Genomic DNA, 14,380 nt, shown 5'->3' on the forward strand with positions numbered 1-14,380 from the left:
GAATGGCACAGAGGATATTGAATCAGATTACCTAACAATTGAACATGACGTAGTTTTAATTTTGGGGGTTGTTTCTGGATGCGGACAAGTGTTCTCCCCAATTGTACAACAAACAAGTTAAATTGGGGTATTTACGGTTGTAGCATTGTGTTGCATAAACAGGTTCAACTTTTTACTTAGATTGGCAGCGACTGCACTGCTTGAAATCAAACATTGAGTCGTATTTTGAACGATATATTGAAGGGTTGGCAATCTAAATTGGAATGTATAATGTATTGTATTGACACCTTCAACATATAAATAGACCCTTTGGCCCAACTCTTCCAAGATGCCTGCTCCAAACTAGCCTAATTTGCCGGGGTTTGGCCCAGATCCCTCTAAACTGTTCCTAGACATCTACTGTCTTAATGCATTTTACATGCTGTTTTTGGACCTGCCTCGCCCAGCTGCCCGGCAACTCATTCCATATATCCACCTCAATTGAATATTGAGCAAATATCGATGACTGATTCAGTTCTGACCTTCCACAAAGAAAGTCATTGACGAAGCAGCTGACGATAGTTGGGCTGAGGACTCTGCTCTGAGGAACCTGTACAGTGATGACCTGGTGCAAGGATGTTTGACACCACCAACCACAATCACCCTTTCACCCTTTGAGTGAAAATGTTGCCCTTCAGGTTCCCATTATATCTTGGCCCTCTCATCTACATAATAATATCTTATTCTTCATTTGCGTCAGATATTCACATGGATGGCATTGCACTTACATCACTTGTTTACAAGTGATACGCACAGCATACTCTAACTCGTGAAGATGGACACAAAGTGCTGGGGTTACTCAGCGGTCAGGCAGCATCTCTGGAGAAAAGGAATAGGTACCGTTTCGGGCCGAGATCTTTCTTCAATATTCGATTCTAACTCGTGTGTCCCTGCCGCCCAAGATTCTTTCTTTTAAAAAAAATCTGTCATTAATCTCCCAATTCCGAACATTATGTTTTCTCAAAGTAATTCCGTGATTCAATCATTAGATCTTGCCTCTGTTGATGAGAAAGCAGTTACTATAATGTTGCTATTTATCGTTTAATTAAATTAGGTGCAAAGATTTATCAAGAAAACATAGGAATGCATGTGACATATTTAAGTATGTGCATATTGTACAAGTGGGAAATATTGCTAAATATTTTCACTTTACAATATTTCACCGGGAATAAATTGGCAATTAAAATTTCATATTTACGGGGGGAAATAATTTTAACTGCTCAGTTGTAAATGTTAATTTTAACTGGATGATTAGAGAAGACAGTGCTGCTTTAAGAAATGCCCATGACAGAGATTGGTTGAACGTGAGAGATTCCGTTTGCCAATCAGAAGCTGCGATGTGACTGGAGATCTGGACTGCCCCCTTCCCTCCTCATCCACCATCACAGACATTCATACAGTGTGAATCTGAATGGCGGACTGCGAAATGTTTGCTTGGTTCATTCGGCTACCGAGGAGTTTCGGAGAAAGAAGGTTTGTCGGACTCGCACGGCCCATTTTCTTATGTTTTTCAGCGCTTCTTCATCAAGAAAATTATATGTCAAGAACTTAATTTTCAGGATTGAACGAGCGCCGCCGCAATGCGCTGAAGAAATTGGAATGCTTTGTGCCGGCGATGGGATATTATCGAGTATTTTGGAGGTTAAACTGGCAACTCTTCTATTGTGTTGTTTTCGACTGGGTTGTGGCTTCTGGACAGATTCGCTATTCGATCCCTGAAGAGCTCCAACTCGGCGCCTTTGTTGGAAATATTGCGGACGATCTGGGGCTACGTACAAAGGAGCTCACGGCTCGCAATTTTCAGATTGTGCCCGGTTCCCGGAAACAATATTTGGAGGTAAATTTGGACAATGGAATTATGTTTGTTAAAGAACGAATCGACAGGGAACAGTTGTGTGGAACAAGCCTAATATGCACATTGTCTTTGGAGGCTTTAGTCGAAAATCCCCTGACCGTGTATCGCGTGGAAGTGGAGATTCAGGACGTAAACGACAATGCTCCCACTTTCCCGAACAGCCAGATGCGCCTTAAAATCTCAGAGCTTGCAGCGCCGGGAGCGCGTTTTCCCTTGGAGGGTGCACGGGACTCGGACGTTGGAACAAATTCCTTGCAGACCTACCAGCTGACTGCCAACGAATATTTCTCACTAGATATTGACTCGCGCGGTGGGTTCGGCAAGTTGCCAGTGCTAGTGCTGGATCGGCCTTTGGATAGAGAAAAGCAAGCATCACACAAGTTGGGACTGATAGCCAAAGACGGGGGAATCCCTGCTAAGACGGGCACTGCTGAGATAATGATAGTAGTGCAGGACGAAAACGACAATGTACCCGTCTTTCCAAACTCCGTGTATAGAATTAGTCTCCCAGAAAATGTGCCCAAAGAAACATTGATAATCAAATTAAATGCCACGGATTTAGATGATGGCTCAAATGGCGACATATTGTACTCGTTCAGTAGCCATACATCTGTTAGAGTCCGTGAATCGTTTTATGTGGATTCCAAAACGGGGGAAATCAGAGTCAAGGGAAATCTGGACTATGAGGAAGAAAGAAAATTTGAGATTAACATTCAGGCACTGGACCAGGGTACTAATCCAAACGCCGGATACTGTCGTGTTCTGGTTAACATTATAGATGTTAATGACAACGCCCCTGAGATGAAGTTAACCTCTTTGTTCAGCCCAGTCCGCGAGGACTCATCACCCGGGACCGTTGTTGCTTTGATCGGTGTGTCGGACGCTGACTCTGGGGAGAATGGGCAGGTAGATTGTGAAATGGCACCGAGACTGCCTTTCACGTTGGATTCGTCCCTGAGGAATTATTACAGGTTGCTTACACAGCAGCGGCTGGACAGAGAAAATACCTCAAGATATGACATTCCTATTATGTGCAGTGATTCTGGCTCTCCTCCCCTCGCCTCCAGGAAAACCATCACAGTGGAGGTTTCGGATATAAATGACAATCCACCGCATTTTACGCAGTCTACCTACACGGCTTACGTGATGGAGAATAACGTTATTGGTGCACCAATCATCACAGTCATGGCTGTTGATGCAGATTTGAGTCAGAACTCCGAATTATTTTACTCTGTTCTGGAAAGCCAAGCACTGGGCGAGTCTGCTTCCACTTTTGTCAGGGTCAATCCCCAAAACGGCGATATATTTGCTCAGAGAACATTCGACTACGAGCAACTGAAAAACTTCCAGATCCAAGTCCAGGCCAGGGATTCTGGGGAGCCGCCACACACTGCCACCACGTCCGTGGATGTAGTTATCCTTGACCAGAATGATAACGCTCCGGTGATCGTGCATCCTGACACAGAGTACGGTTCAACAGCGTCGGAGACGATATCCCGCTCTGCAGGTCCGGGCTACCTGGTCACCAAGATCACGGCCACTGATGCTGACTCGGGTCAGAATGCACGGCTCTCCTACCAGATTCTCCAGTCGACTGACCTGGGACTTTTCACCATCTCCTCCGATACAGGAGAAATCTGGACAATCCGCAGCATCACAAGAAAAGACGCAAACAAGCAAAAGCTGATTGTTGTTGTAAACGATAATGGGACCCCAACATTCTCTGCCACTATGACCCTCGTCTTGTCGGTGGCAGAAGACAACACAGAAATTCTTTCTCGTGTTAACAACTTAACTAAAGATGCTGGCGATATAAGCTTGTACTTGGTTATAGCTTTAGGCATCATCTCTTCCACTTTCTTTCTTATTTTGATTGGGCTTGCTATCACAGTGTACAAAAACAGAAACGGATTTGGGGGAAACACGTGTTCCCTGGATACATGCTGTGACTTTTCAACAAGATCCTCGCTGAATAGCTTCCAAAAGGGCAGGAGAAATATTCAGATACCGCCGAATTATGTCGAAGTATTTGGAGGCGATCCTCTTTCTCAACGGTTCCGCTACGGAACTTGTTCCACTTCCACTTCCAGCAAAGGACAGTTTTTGTACTCGAACCGGTGCAATTCGTCTACCGTCAGAAATGATGGCAGGGGCGAAATTGTGTGCAATAATGAACAATCACAGTCATCGCATTCTACCAATTATAGCAACATTGGTGAGGTGAGGTTCTCGTAACGTAATTGTACTGGTCAACAAATGTGCGTTGAAAACTACTTATGAGTGAGCTGGATTTCTAGACAATATGCTTCTTATATTGTGTGTAAAATACTGTGGTGGAGTAACTCAATGGGCCAGATAGCATCTCTGGGGAACATGATAAGCAACGTTTCGGGTCGGGCCCTTCTCCAGACTGTGCCAATCCGAAATGTCGCTTATCCATGCCCTCCAGAGATGCTGTTAAGTTACCCCAGCACTTTGTATTTTACTCAAGTTTCGAGCACCTGTGGTTCCTTGTGACTCTGCTTATTAAATTTCACATTGCCCTTTTTTATGATCAACTTTCACAGGGCAAACTTCAAACTTTGCCTGACACGTTTAAGATTGATTCATCATAAACAATTTGTGAAACAATTGCGGTTTAATTTGCAACTTCTCCCCCTTTTGCAATTAATTATTCGTATGATTGAGGGTTGTGGGTGACACCAGTTTGTTTCGAATGTAAGGTAAAACCTCATTGCATATGATAGAGTGCAGAGGTTTAGCTATCGGTTAGATTTGAACTTACTGCCAGGTACATTGTTCAACTAGATTGAGCTGTTGTATTAGCAAATACTTTTTAGCTATGATTCGTTTCGATTCCCTTTGGTAACGTTGCGGTGTCATTAAAGCACGGGCACTGAAACGTGTTGAATGTTCTCATACTCACGTGATTCAGTTGTATAGGGCCAGAGTGAGACCGCGCCTGGAGTACTGTGTGCAGTTTTGGTCTCCAAATTTGAGGAAGGATATTCTTGCTATTGAGTGCGTGCAGCGTAGGTTTACTAGGTGAATTCCCGGAACGGCGGGACTGTCATATGTTGAAAGATTGGAGCGGGTAGGCTTGTATACACTTGAATTTAGAAGGATGAGCGGGGATCTTATAGAAACATATAAGATAATTAAGGGGTTGGACACGTTAGAGGCAGGAAGCATGTTCCCAATGTTGGGGGAGTCCAGAACCAGGGGCCACAGTTTAAGAATAAGGGGTAGGCCATTTAGAACGGAGATGAGGAAAAACCTTTTCAGTCAGAGAGTTGTAAATCTGTGGAATTCACTGCCTCAGAAGGCAGTGGAGGCCAATTCTCTGAATGCATTCAAGAGAGAACTAGATAGAGCTCTTAAGGATAGCGGAGTCAGGGGGTATGGGGAGAAGGCAGGAACGGGGTACTGATTGAGAATGATCGGCCATGATCACATTGAATGATGGTGCTGGCTCGAAGGGCCGAATGCCCTACTCCTGCACCTATTGTCTATTGGAAGAGGGTAAAGCATGGGCGATTGCGATAGATCATTGTCTTGCTTGAGTTGTGAAAACGGGCTGTATCTTGGTGTAGCGATGAACAAGCAGTTGACCATGTGGAATGCATAGTGGACATTGAGGGACAATCTCCAATTTGGGAGGGACAGGGGGAAATCGGAAGTGTCAGTATTACAGTATAGCAAAGGGGAGTATAGTGGAATGAGGGAGGAGCTGGCCAGATTTGACTGGAAGGAGGCCCGAGCAGGGAAGATGGTGGAACAGCAATGGCAGGTATTCCTGGGAATAATGCAGAAGGTGCGGGATCAATTCATCCCAAAGAGGAGGAAAGATTCTAAGGGGAGTAAGAGGCACCCGTGGCTGACAAGGGAAGTCAAAGACAGCATAAAAATAAAGGAGAAGAGTTATAACATAGCAAAGATGAGTGGGAACCCACAGGATTGGGACTCTTTTACAGAGCAACAGAAGATAACTAAAAGGGCAATACGGGGAGAAAAGATGAGATACGAAGGTAAGCTAGCCAAGAATGTAAACGAGGATAGTAAAAGCTTCTTTAGGTATGTGAGGAGGAAAAAGATAGTTAAGGCAAATGTGGGTTTCTTGAAGACAGAAGCGGGGGAATTTATTATGGGGAACAAGGATATAGCACACGAGTTGAACCGGTACTTTGGATCTGTCTTCACTAAGGAAGGCACGAGCAATCTCCCAGATGTTCTAGTGGCCAGAGATCCTAGGGTGACGAAGGAACTGAAGGAAATTCACATTAGGCAGGAAATGCTGTTGGGTAGACTGATGGGACTGAAGGCTGATAAATCCCCACGGCCTGATGGTCTGCATTCCAGGGTACTGAAGGAGGTGGCTCTAGAAATCGTGGACGCATTGGTGATCATTTTCCAATGTTCTATAGATTCAGGATCAGTTCCTGTGGATTGGAGGAAAGCTAATATTATTCCACTTTTTAAGAAAGGAGGGAGAGAGAAAACAGGAAATTATAGACCAGTTAGGCTGACATCGGTGGTGGGGAAGATGCTGGAGTCAATTATAAAAGACCAAATTGCGGAGCATTTGGGGCAGTAACAAGATTGTTTCCAGTCAGCATGCATTCACGAAGGGGAAATCATGCTTGATTAATCTTCTGGAATTTTTGGAGGTAACTAGGAAAATGGACAGGGGAAAGCCGGTGGATGTGGTGTACCTTGACTTTCAGAAAGCATTCGACAAGTTCCCACATAGGGAATTAGTGGGCAAAATTAGGGCACATAGTATTGGGGGTAGGGTACTGACATGAATAGAAAATTAGTTGGCAGACAGAAAGCAAAGAGTGGGGATAAGTGGGTCCCTTTCAGAATGGCAGGCAGTGACTAGTGGGGTACCGCAACTATTTACAATATACATTAATGACTCGGATGCAGGGATTAAGAGTAACATTAGCAAATTTGCAGATGACAGAAAGCTGAGTGGCAGTGTGGACGGTGAGGAAGATGCTATGAGGTTGCAGGGCGACTTGGACAGGTTGTGTGAGTGGGCGGGTGCATGGCAGATGCAGTTTCATGTGAATAAATGTGAGGATATCCACTTTGATGGTAAGAACAGGAAGGCAGATTATTATCTGAATGGTGTCAAATTAGGAAAAGGGGACATACAACGAGATCTGGATATCCTAGTGCATCAGTCACTGAAAGGAAGCATGCAGGTACAGCAGGCAGTGAAGAAAGCCAGTGGAATGTTGGCCTTCATAACAATAGACAATAGGTGCAGGAGGAGGCCATTCGGCCCTTCGAGCCAGCACAAGGGGAGTTGAGTATAGGTGCAAAGAGGTCCTTCTGCAGTTGTATGGGGCCCTAGTGAGACCACACCTGGAGTATTGTGTGCAGTTTTGGTCTCCAAACTTGAGGAAGGACATTCTTGCTATTGAAGGAGTGCAGCCTAGGTTCACAAGGTTAATTCCCAGAATGGCGGGACTGTCGTACGATGGAAGACTGGAACTACTGGGCTTGTATACTCTGAAATTTAGAAGGATGAGAGGGGATCTTATTGAAACATATAAGATTATTGATGGATTGGACACGTTAGAGGCAGGAAACATGTTCCCGATGTTGGGGGAGTCCCGAACCAGGAGCCACAGTTTAAGAATAAGGGATAAGCCATTTAGAACGGAGATGAGGAAGAACTTTTTCAGTCAGAGAGTTAAGCTGTGGAATTATCTGCCTCAGAATGCAGTGGGGGGCAATTCTCTGGATGCTTTCAAGAGAGAGTTAGATGCAGCTCTTAATGATAGCGGAATCAGGGGATATGGGGAGAAGGCAGGAACGGTGTACTGATTGTGCATGATCAGCCATGATCGCGGTGAATGGCGGTGCTACTCGAAGGGCTGAATGGCCTACTCTTGGACCTATTGTCTATTGTCGATTGACTGAAGCAGCCACATGTAGGGCGAATGTCATCCTTATTTGTCATCAACATGTATGCTGATATCGATGTTAAGATAACAGCATCAGAGAAGGCGACGTAATAAGGACATTCAGTTACTCCTACATGCCTCACCATTCAACGAGATCATGACTATTCATTTTTCTCAGCGCTAATTAAACGCACCAGTTTCGTATCCCTTAATTCCATTAAAAAGAAAAGATAATAATCTGCGAGTTGTAACAAGAGATATTTATATTTTATCCCGGAGAACATAACCTATTGCAAGTCTTTGATAGGAAGTATATTATTGCCTTTATTCATATTAGATTATTCTTGTCTTGTGTACCGGGATACAATGAAAAACTATGTTGATGTGCTGTTCGGTCATATCATACTACATAGGACTGCATATCATACTACATAGGACTGTAAGAGAAAAATATAAGGATGCGGAAAATAGCGTTAGAGCTATATAACGTTAGTTGCCAGGGTCCCAATGGGCTAGGTTGGAAGATCGGGTCTCCCGTCCTGACTTATGGTAGGACCGCTGAGTAGTATGATAACGACGGAAAAGAAACTGTTTCTGGATCTGCTAGTGCGTGCTTTCCAGCTTCTGTATCTTCTGCACGGCGGGAGAAGGGAGAAGTAGGAATGTGCCGAGAATAAATGGTCATTGATTATGTTGGCTGCTTTCCTGGGCCAGCGTGTAATATAGATGGAGTCGGCATGGGGCTGGTTGATTTTTGATGACTGAGCTACGTTCATTATTCTTTGCAATCTCTTGCGGTCTTGGTTGTTCTACTAGTTGGGAGACAGGCCAACAGAATGTTTTTTATGGTGCATCTGTAAAAGTTGCTTACAGTGATTGGAGAATGCCAATTTCCTTAGTCTTCTGAGGAAATAGAGGTGTGCGTGTGCTTTCTTGGACTTAGCTTCAATGTGGTTGGTCCAGGAAATATCGCTGGTGATATTTATGGCGACGAACTTTGTACTCTCGATCATCTCCATTTCGGCAGCATTTGTGCTGACTGGGCCGTGATCACCAACTAATTTCTTCAAGCCAATACTAGCTCCTTCATCTTGCTCAAATTGAGGGAGAGATTGTTTACTTGAAACAAGGTTACGAAGCCCTCTATCTTCTTCCTGTATTCCGTCAAATCATTGTTCCAGATCCGACCCATTATGATGGTGTCATGAGAAAACCTTTAAATGGATTTCGAGCACAATTTGGCTGCACAGTCGTGGTGTATGGTGTAGGATAGGGGGCTGAGAACAAATAATAGCGTGGCCCCGCTAAAGAACATTATAGTGGATGATGATTTTGTCACCCATCCTTACTGATTCGGGTCTAAGGGTCAGGAAGTCGAGGATCCATTGGCAGAGGGAGGTGCTGACTCATAGATCCAGGCCTTTGGAAATTAGTTTGGTTCCATTAGAGCGAGATTATAATGGAAATTAAAAATGAATTTGATAGAAAAGATCTATACATTTAACATTACTTATGAAAATGAAATGTTTCCTGGATATCAGGGTTCCGTAAGAACATAATAACTCAATAACCAGATTCTCAGTAAATATTTAACTGTTCAAATGCTAATAAGATGATAAGGTCGTCAGAATTAGTGAAGAAAAAAACGCAAATGCTTGGGTGTTGTTTGAGAACTACCTTATTTGACAAGTAAAATAAAAACATGAATACGTTCAACATCCACTTTTTCTTCGGACAATCTTGTGTGTGTTTCAACTATTCTCACGCCAGGCATATAATGGATTAATATCTGGAGGAGAGCTGTTTTGGCATCGAATTATTTTGATGTATGTAGGCTGGCTAAATGAAGGTTGGATGACGTTTCTGTAATTATATTTAAGTATATAACGTAACTTTGAATTCTCACTTGGACAATGGGAAAGACAAGAGGGAAAGTCTAATTAACCGTCTGCATCTAAGAAGGGCTCATCCGCAATGAGCAGAATCTATTTCTGCATTTCTATGATATATGCAATCCGTGAACCCACTCTGCATCAGTGGATCTTTTAGGCTTGGGTAATTCGACTGGAATGCAATACAAGCCATTTCAACACACGGATATTGCCTCGTTCTTTGAGCCCAATGTAGTTTCCGACCCAGGATCTAAATCCAAAAGCAAGTTGACGATAACCTTCCTTCCAGGTATGGTCAAAATTGCTTGGGCCCAGTGAGATCATGCATGACGAACGATATTTTATTTAAATCCGCTTCACGACATCAAAAATGTATTGGATTAGCTGAGCAGACAAAATGTAGAAACAAAGAACTACAGACGCTAGTTTATACCAAAGATAGACAAAAAATGCTGAAGTAACTCAGCTGGTCGGGCAGCATCTCTGGAGAAAAGGCGTGGGTGACGTTTCGGGTCAGGAGAAGAGCCCGGACCCGAAACGTCACTCATTCCTTTTCTCCAGAAATGCTGTCCGACCCGCTGGCTTACTCTAAAACTTTGTGTCTATCTTTGTATTACGAAGGTCTGGATTCAAAACATATAGTGGAGTTGAACATTCTTCTCTTAATGCGTTTTCAGATTATACAAAGGTTCGATATTTAAAGATTCACAGCGAAATGAAAGTAACCAAACCATTCAAAGTTAAAGACCCTTTATTTATTTTGATTGTACAATAATAAATGTATGCAGCGTCGCTTTAACGGGTCAACACGGCTTTAAGAAACGAACATCGTTCTGATAGGTGCGCCACAATCAACCAATCAGCAGCTACTGTGTGACTGGAGATCTTGACTGCCCCCTATTCCCACCCACCATCACATACGAACAAGGAACAATGTGAATTGGACAGCGAGGCGTCTTGAGTTGCAGCAGTTTCCGTGGATCCTTCTATTCCTGAATTTTGCCACGAACTGGAAGGTCTGGTGAAACAATCGAGGCAATTTATTGAAATGAAAGATTTTCTTCTACGAGAAAGCCTTTTCTTCTGAAGGCATACATATTATTTTTAATCACAGTGGGATTAAAAAAACTGAAAGGCACTGTATCGCACTGAAGCCATTGGAATGTTTAACACCGGTGATGAGATGCTATAACCTATTTTGCTGCATAAAATGGGAACTGGTGTATTCCATGTTTATCGTCTGGGAGATAATTTTCGCAGAGATTCATTACTCAATTCCAGAAGAATTACAACGTGGCACCGTTATTGGAAACATCGCGGACGATTTAGATTTGGATGCTAAACAGCTCGCAGCTCGTAATTTTCGTCTGGTGTCAGGTCCAAAAAAGAGGTATTTGGAAGTAAATTTAAACAATGGGATTTTGTCTGTTAAGGAGAGGATTGACAGGGAAGAACTGTGTGGCGCAAGCCTCACTTGCGTTCTGTCTTTGGACGCCGTGCTTGAAAATCCTCTCAGTCTGTACCAAATCGAAGTAGACATTGTGGATATTAACGACAACTCTCCCAGTTTTCCAAAAAGCCAATTCCGCCTTGAAATCTCTGAGAATACTGCGCCGGGAGCGCGCTTCATTCTCGAGGGCGCTCACGATCTAGATATTGGAACTAACTCAGTTCAAACCTACCAGCTCGTTGCAAATGAGTATTTCGCATTAAATGTTGAATCTGGAATCGCAGGTTTGAAATTACCAGTTTTAGTCCTGGAAGAGCCATTAGATAGGGAAAAGCATTCGACCCACAGATTGCTGCTCTTAGCCAAAGATGGCGGAGTCCCCGAAAGGACAGGCTCCGCCCAAATTAATGTCGTTGTAGAAGATGCCAACGATAATGCGCCGGTGTTCTCTCGGTCGATTTACAAAGTCAATTTATGGGAAAATGCGACAAAAGGGGCATTGGTACTTCAAGTAAATGCCACTGATTTGGACGATGGCCCCAACGGAGAGATTGTCTACACTTTAAGTACTCATACCTCTGCCAGCGTCCGTGAGATTTTTAGTGTGGATTCTCGAACTGGCGAAGTAAAACTTAATGCCAATTTAGATTACGAAGAAAATAATGCTTTTGATATTTTTATTCAAGCAAAGGATAGGGGATCTAACTCCATACCGGTGTACAGTCATATTTTATTGAATGTTTTAGATGTAAACGACAACGCGCCTGAGATAAGCCTGACATCTTTTTCGAGCCCAGTTTCAGAGGATTCGTTACCTGGAACAGTGGTTGCTCTCATAAGTGCGTCTGACAGAGATTCTGGCAGGAATGGGCAACTCCGGTGCCAAGTTGAAAACGAAGTGCCTTTCACACTCGATTCGTCGTCCAATAAGCACTTAAAACTACTCACCCAGCAACCCCTAGATCGCGAATCAGCCTCCACACACAACGTAGTAATCAGCTGCAGAGATGAAGGCAGTCCGCCTCTCGCCACGAACAAAAGCATCCCAATTGAGGTGTCGGACAGGAACGACAACGCACCGCAATTCTCGCAACCTTCCTTCACAGCCTACGTGACGGAGAACAATAATATTGATGCCTCGATATTCTCAGTGACGGCACTTGATCCAGACGAAGATGAAAATGCTCGGCTGTCGTACAACATTCTGGACAGTTGGGTACAAGCTCAGTCGGTACATAATTACGTTTATATTAAAGCAGAGAGTGGTGTAATATATTCCTACGTATCGTTTGACTATGAAAACTTAAAAACCTTTCGGATCCGTGTTCAGGCACGTGACAATGGAGCCCCACCGCTCTCCAGCAATGTGTCCGCAGATGTTATCATCCTTGACCAGAATGATAACGCCCCGGTGATTGTTCATCCATTAATCGAGCATGGGCAACCTGCCACAGAGGATGTATCTCGTTTTGCGGAAGCAGGATATCCAGTGACCAAAGTTATGGCTACAGATGCCGACTCTGGTCCAAACGCTCGCCTCTGCTATCGTATCCTCCAAGCTACAGACTTGGGACTGTTTACTATAGCTGAGGAGACGGGAGAAATATGGACCACCCGTGCTATTACAAAGACAGATGCTACCAAGCAAAGGCTGGTGGTCCAAGTCAACGACAACGGGACACCAGCTCTTTCAGCTTCGATAAGTATTATCTTGTCATTGATAGATAACGAGGGAGCGTTAATGTTCGACAGAAACAGCATGTTGGAAAGGCCCAAACTTGATTCTGTTACCAGCTTCTACTTGGTCATTTCATTAGGAATAATTACGACTATTTTTCTGGTAATTTTAATTATTCTAGCTGCTATAGTTCACAATGGCAGAAATGCCTTTGAGCACCATGGATGTCTTCTGGGCCCGTGTGGTTGCTTCGGGTCAAGACATTCAAGCAACGGAATCCAGAAAGCCAGTCGCAACCTACGCATTCCACCCAATTACGTTGAGGTATTTGGGGGTGACCCGCTCTCACAGAGTTACCGCTATGAAACTTGTTCCAGGGCACGTTCAATAAAGGGAGACTTTCTGTTCCCCAACACCTGCAGTTCATCATATGGAAACGACAAAACCATCGGTGAAGATATTGCAAAGGGAGGAACCGCGTTGTTCAGTAATTGTGAGAATTCTGTTCAATCTGAGGTGAGAAAGCCTGTTTGGTAGGAAAAGTCAGCGTTAGCTGGCGTTAAGTTGACATCATGAAGATATGATTTCACTATTTGTTGTGTAATTGATCCGACACTGACCGGATCACAAGTGCAGTATCCAACCATTAGTTTACGTTTAACTAATTGCTATTGCCATCATTTTATTCTGTACAGTAGAATTAAAACATAAAGTGGATCACACAATAATACAAAAAGGAATTGCAGATGCTGGTTTATACTAAAGATAGTTACAAAATGCTGGAGTAAGTCAACGGGTCAGGCAGCATCTCTGGAGAAAAAGGATCGATGATATTTTGGGCCGAGATATGTCCGAAGAAGGGTCCCGACCCGAAACTCAAGACAACTGAAGTCTAAAGTACGGTCCCGACCCAAAGCGTCACCTATCCATGTTCCCCAGAGACGCTGCCTGAGCCGCTGAGTTACTCCAATATTTTGCGACTCTGTGAATCATATAGATGTTTCAGGGGCGTTGCAAAGTTTATTACAGAAATTATTTTTGATTTAGATTTGTAATCGTGAATTAACAGAATAGGTTCGGCATAGAAATAATCCTGCCCATTATTCCGGTATGATAGCAAAATACCTAGCCAGGTCATTCATGCCTTACAATAGTTAATCTATTGGCTTGCACTTAAGGTTATTGAAGAAAATATTCAGGCACATTTTAAATATATCGAGGGGCTTCTGACCCTAACACGGAACTAACTGTCCCTGCCAACCCAATCATGAAAAAAATCAAAATATCTCTTCCAATCCTTCTACTAATGGCCTTCAATCTATTCCCTTTGGTTTTCGCCCCCACCCCCATCCCATCCAATTTGTTGTCTCTATTTCGTCTTGATCTGGTATAATTTAATACAACTCAATTAAGTCTTCCACAATTTCCGCATATCTAATTGTCTTCATAGCTAACCTTTCAGTCCCTAATTCGGAAAATGGCAGCCATTGGCTGTACAGCTACCATAAACCACAATGTGAAAAAAAGCAACATAATTTGATTAATGTA

General features: G+C 43.5%; 1 protein-coding gene across 16 annotated transcripts in view; it reads left to right on the top strand.

Annotated features, from left to right (window-relative positions):
- The window catches only part of LOC144600208 (protocadherin gamma-B2-like), a 219,018-nt gene that overhangs the window by 129,655 nt on the left and 74,983 nt on the right, over window positions 1–14,380 (top strand). Inside the window, exon 1 of one of the 16 annotated variants that reach the window (XM_078411709.1) lies at window positions 1,446–4,114. The exons of 14 other annotated variants lie outside the window; for them this stretch is intronic. In XM_078411709.1, coding sequence (XP_078267835.1) covers window positions 1,655–4,114 — 2,460 coding nt within the window. In that variant the 5' untranslated portion in view covers window positions 1,446–1,654. Of the gene's footprint in view, window positions 1–1,445; window positions 4,115–10,638; window positions 13,349–14,380 lie in introns of those variants that run through there. One more of the 16 variants, XM_078411707.1, reaches the window with a different exon arrangement.

Source organism: Rhinoraja longicauda, chromosome 14, assembly GCF_053455715.1.
Source record: "Rhinoraja longicauda isolate Sanriku21f chromosome 14, sRhiLon1.1, whole genome shotgun sequence".
In the NCBI taxonomy this organism is placed as follows: domain Eukaryota; kingdom Metazoa; phylum Chordata; class Chondrichthyes; order Rajiformes; family Arhynchobatidae; genus Rhinoraja; species Rhinoraja longicauda.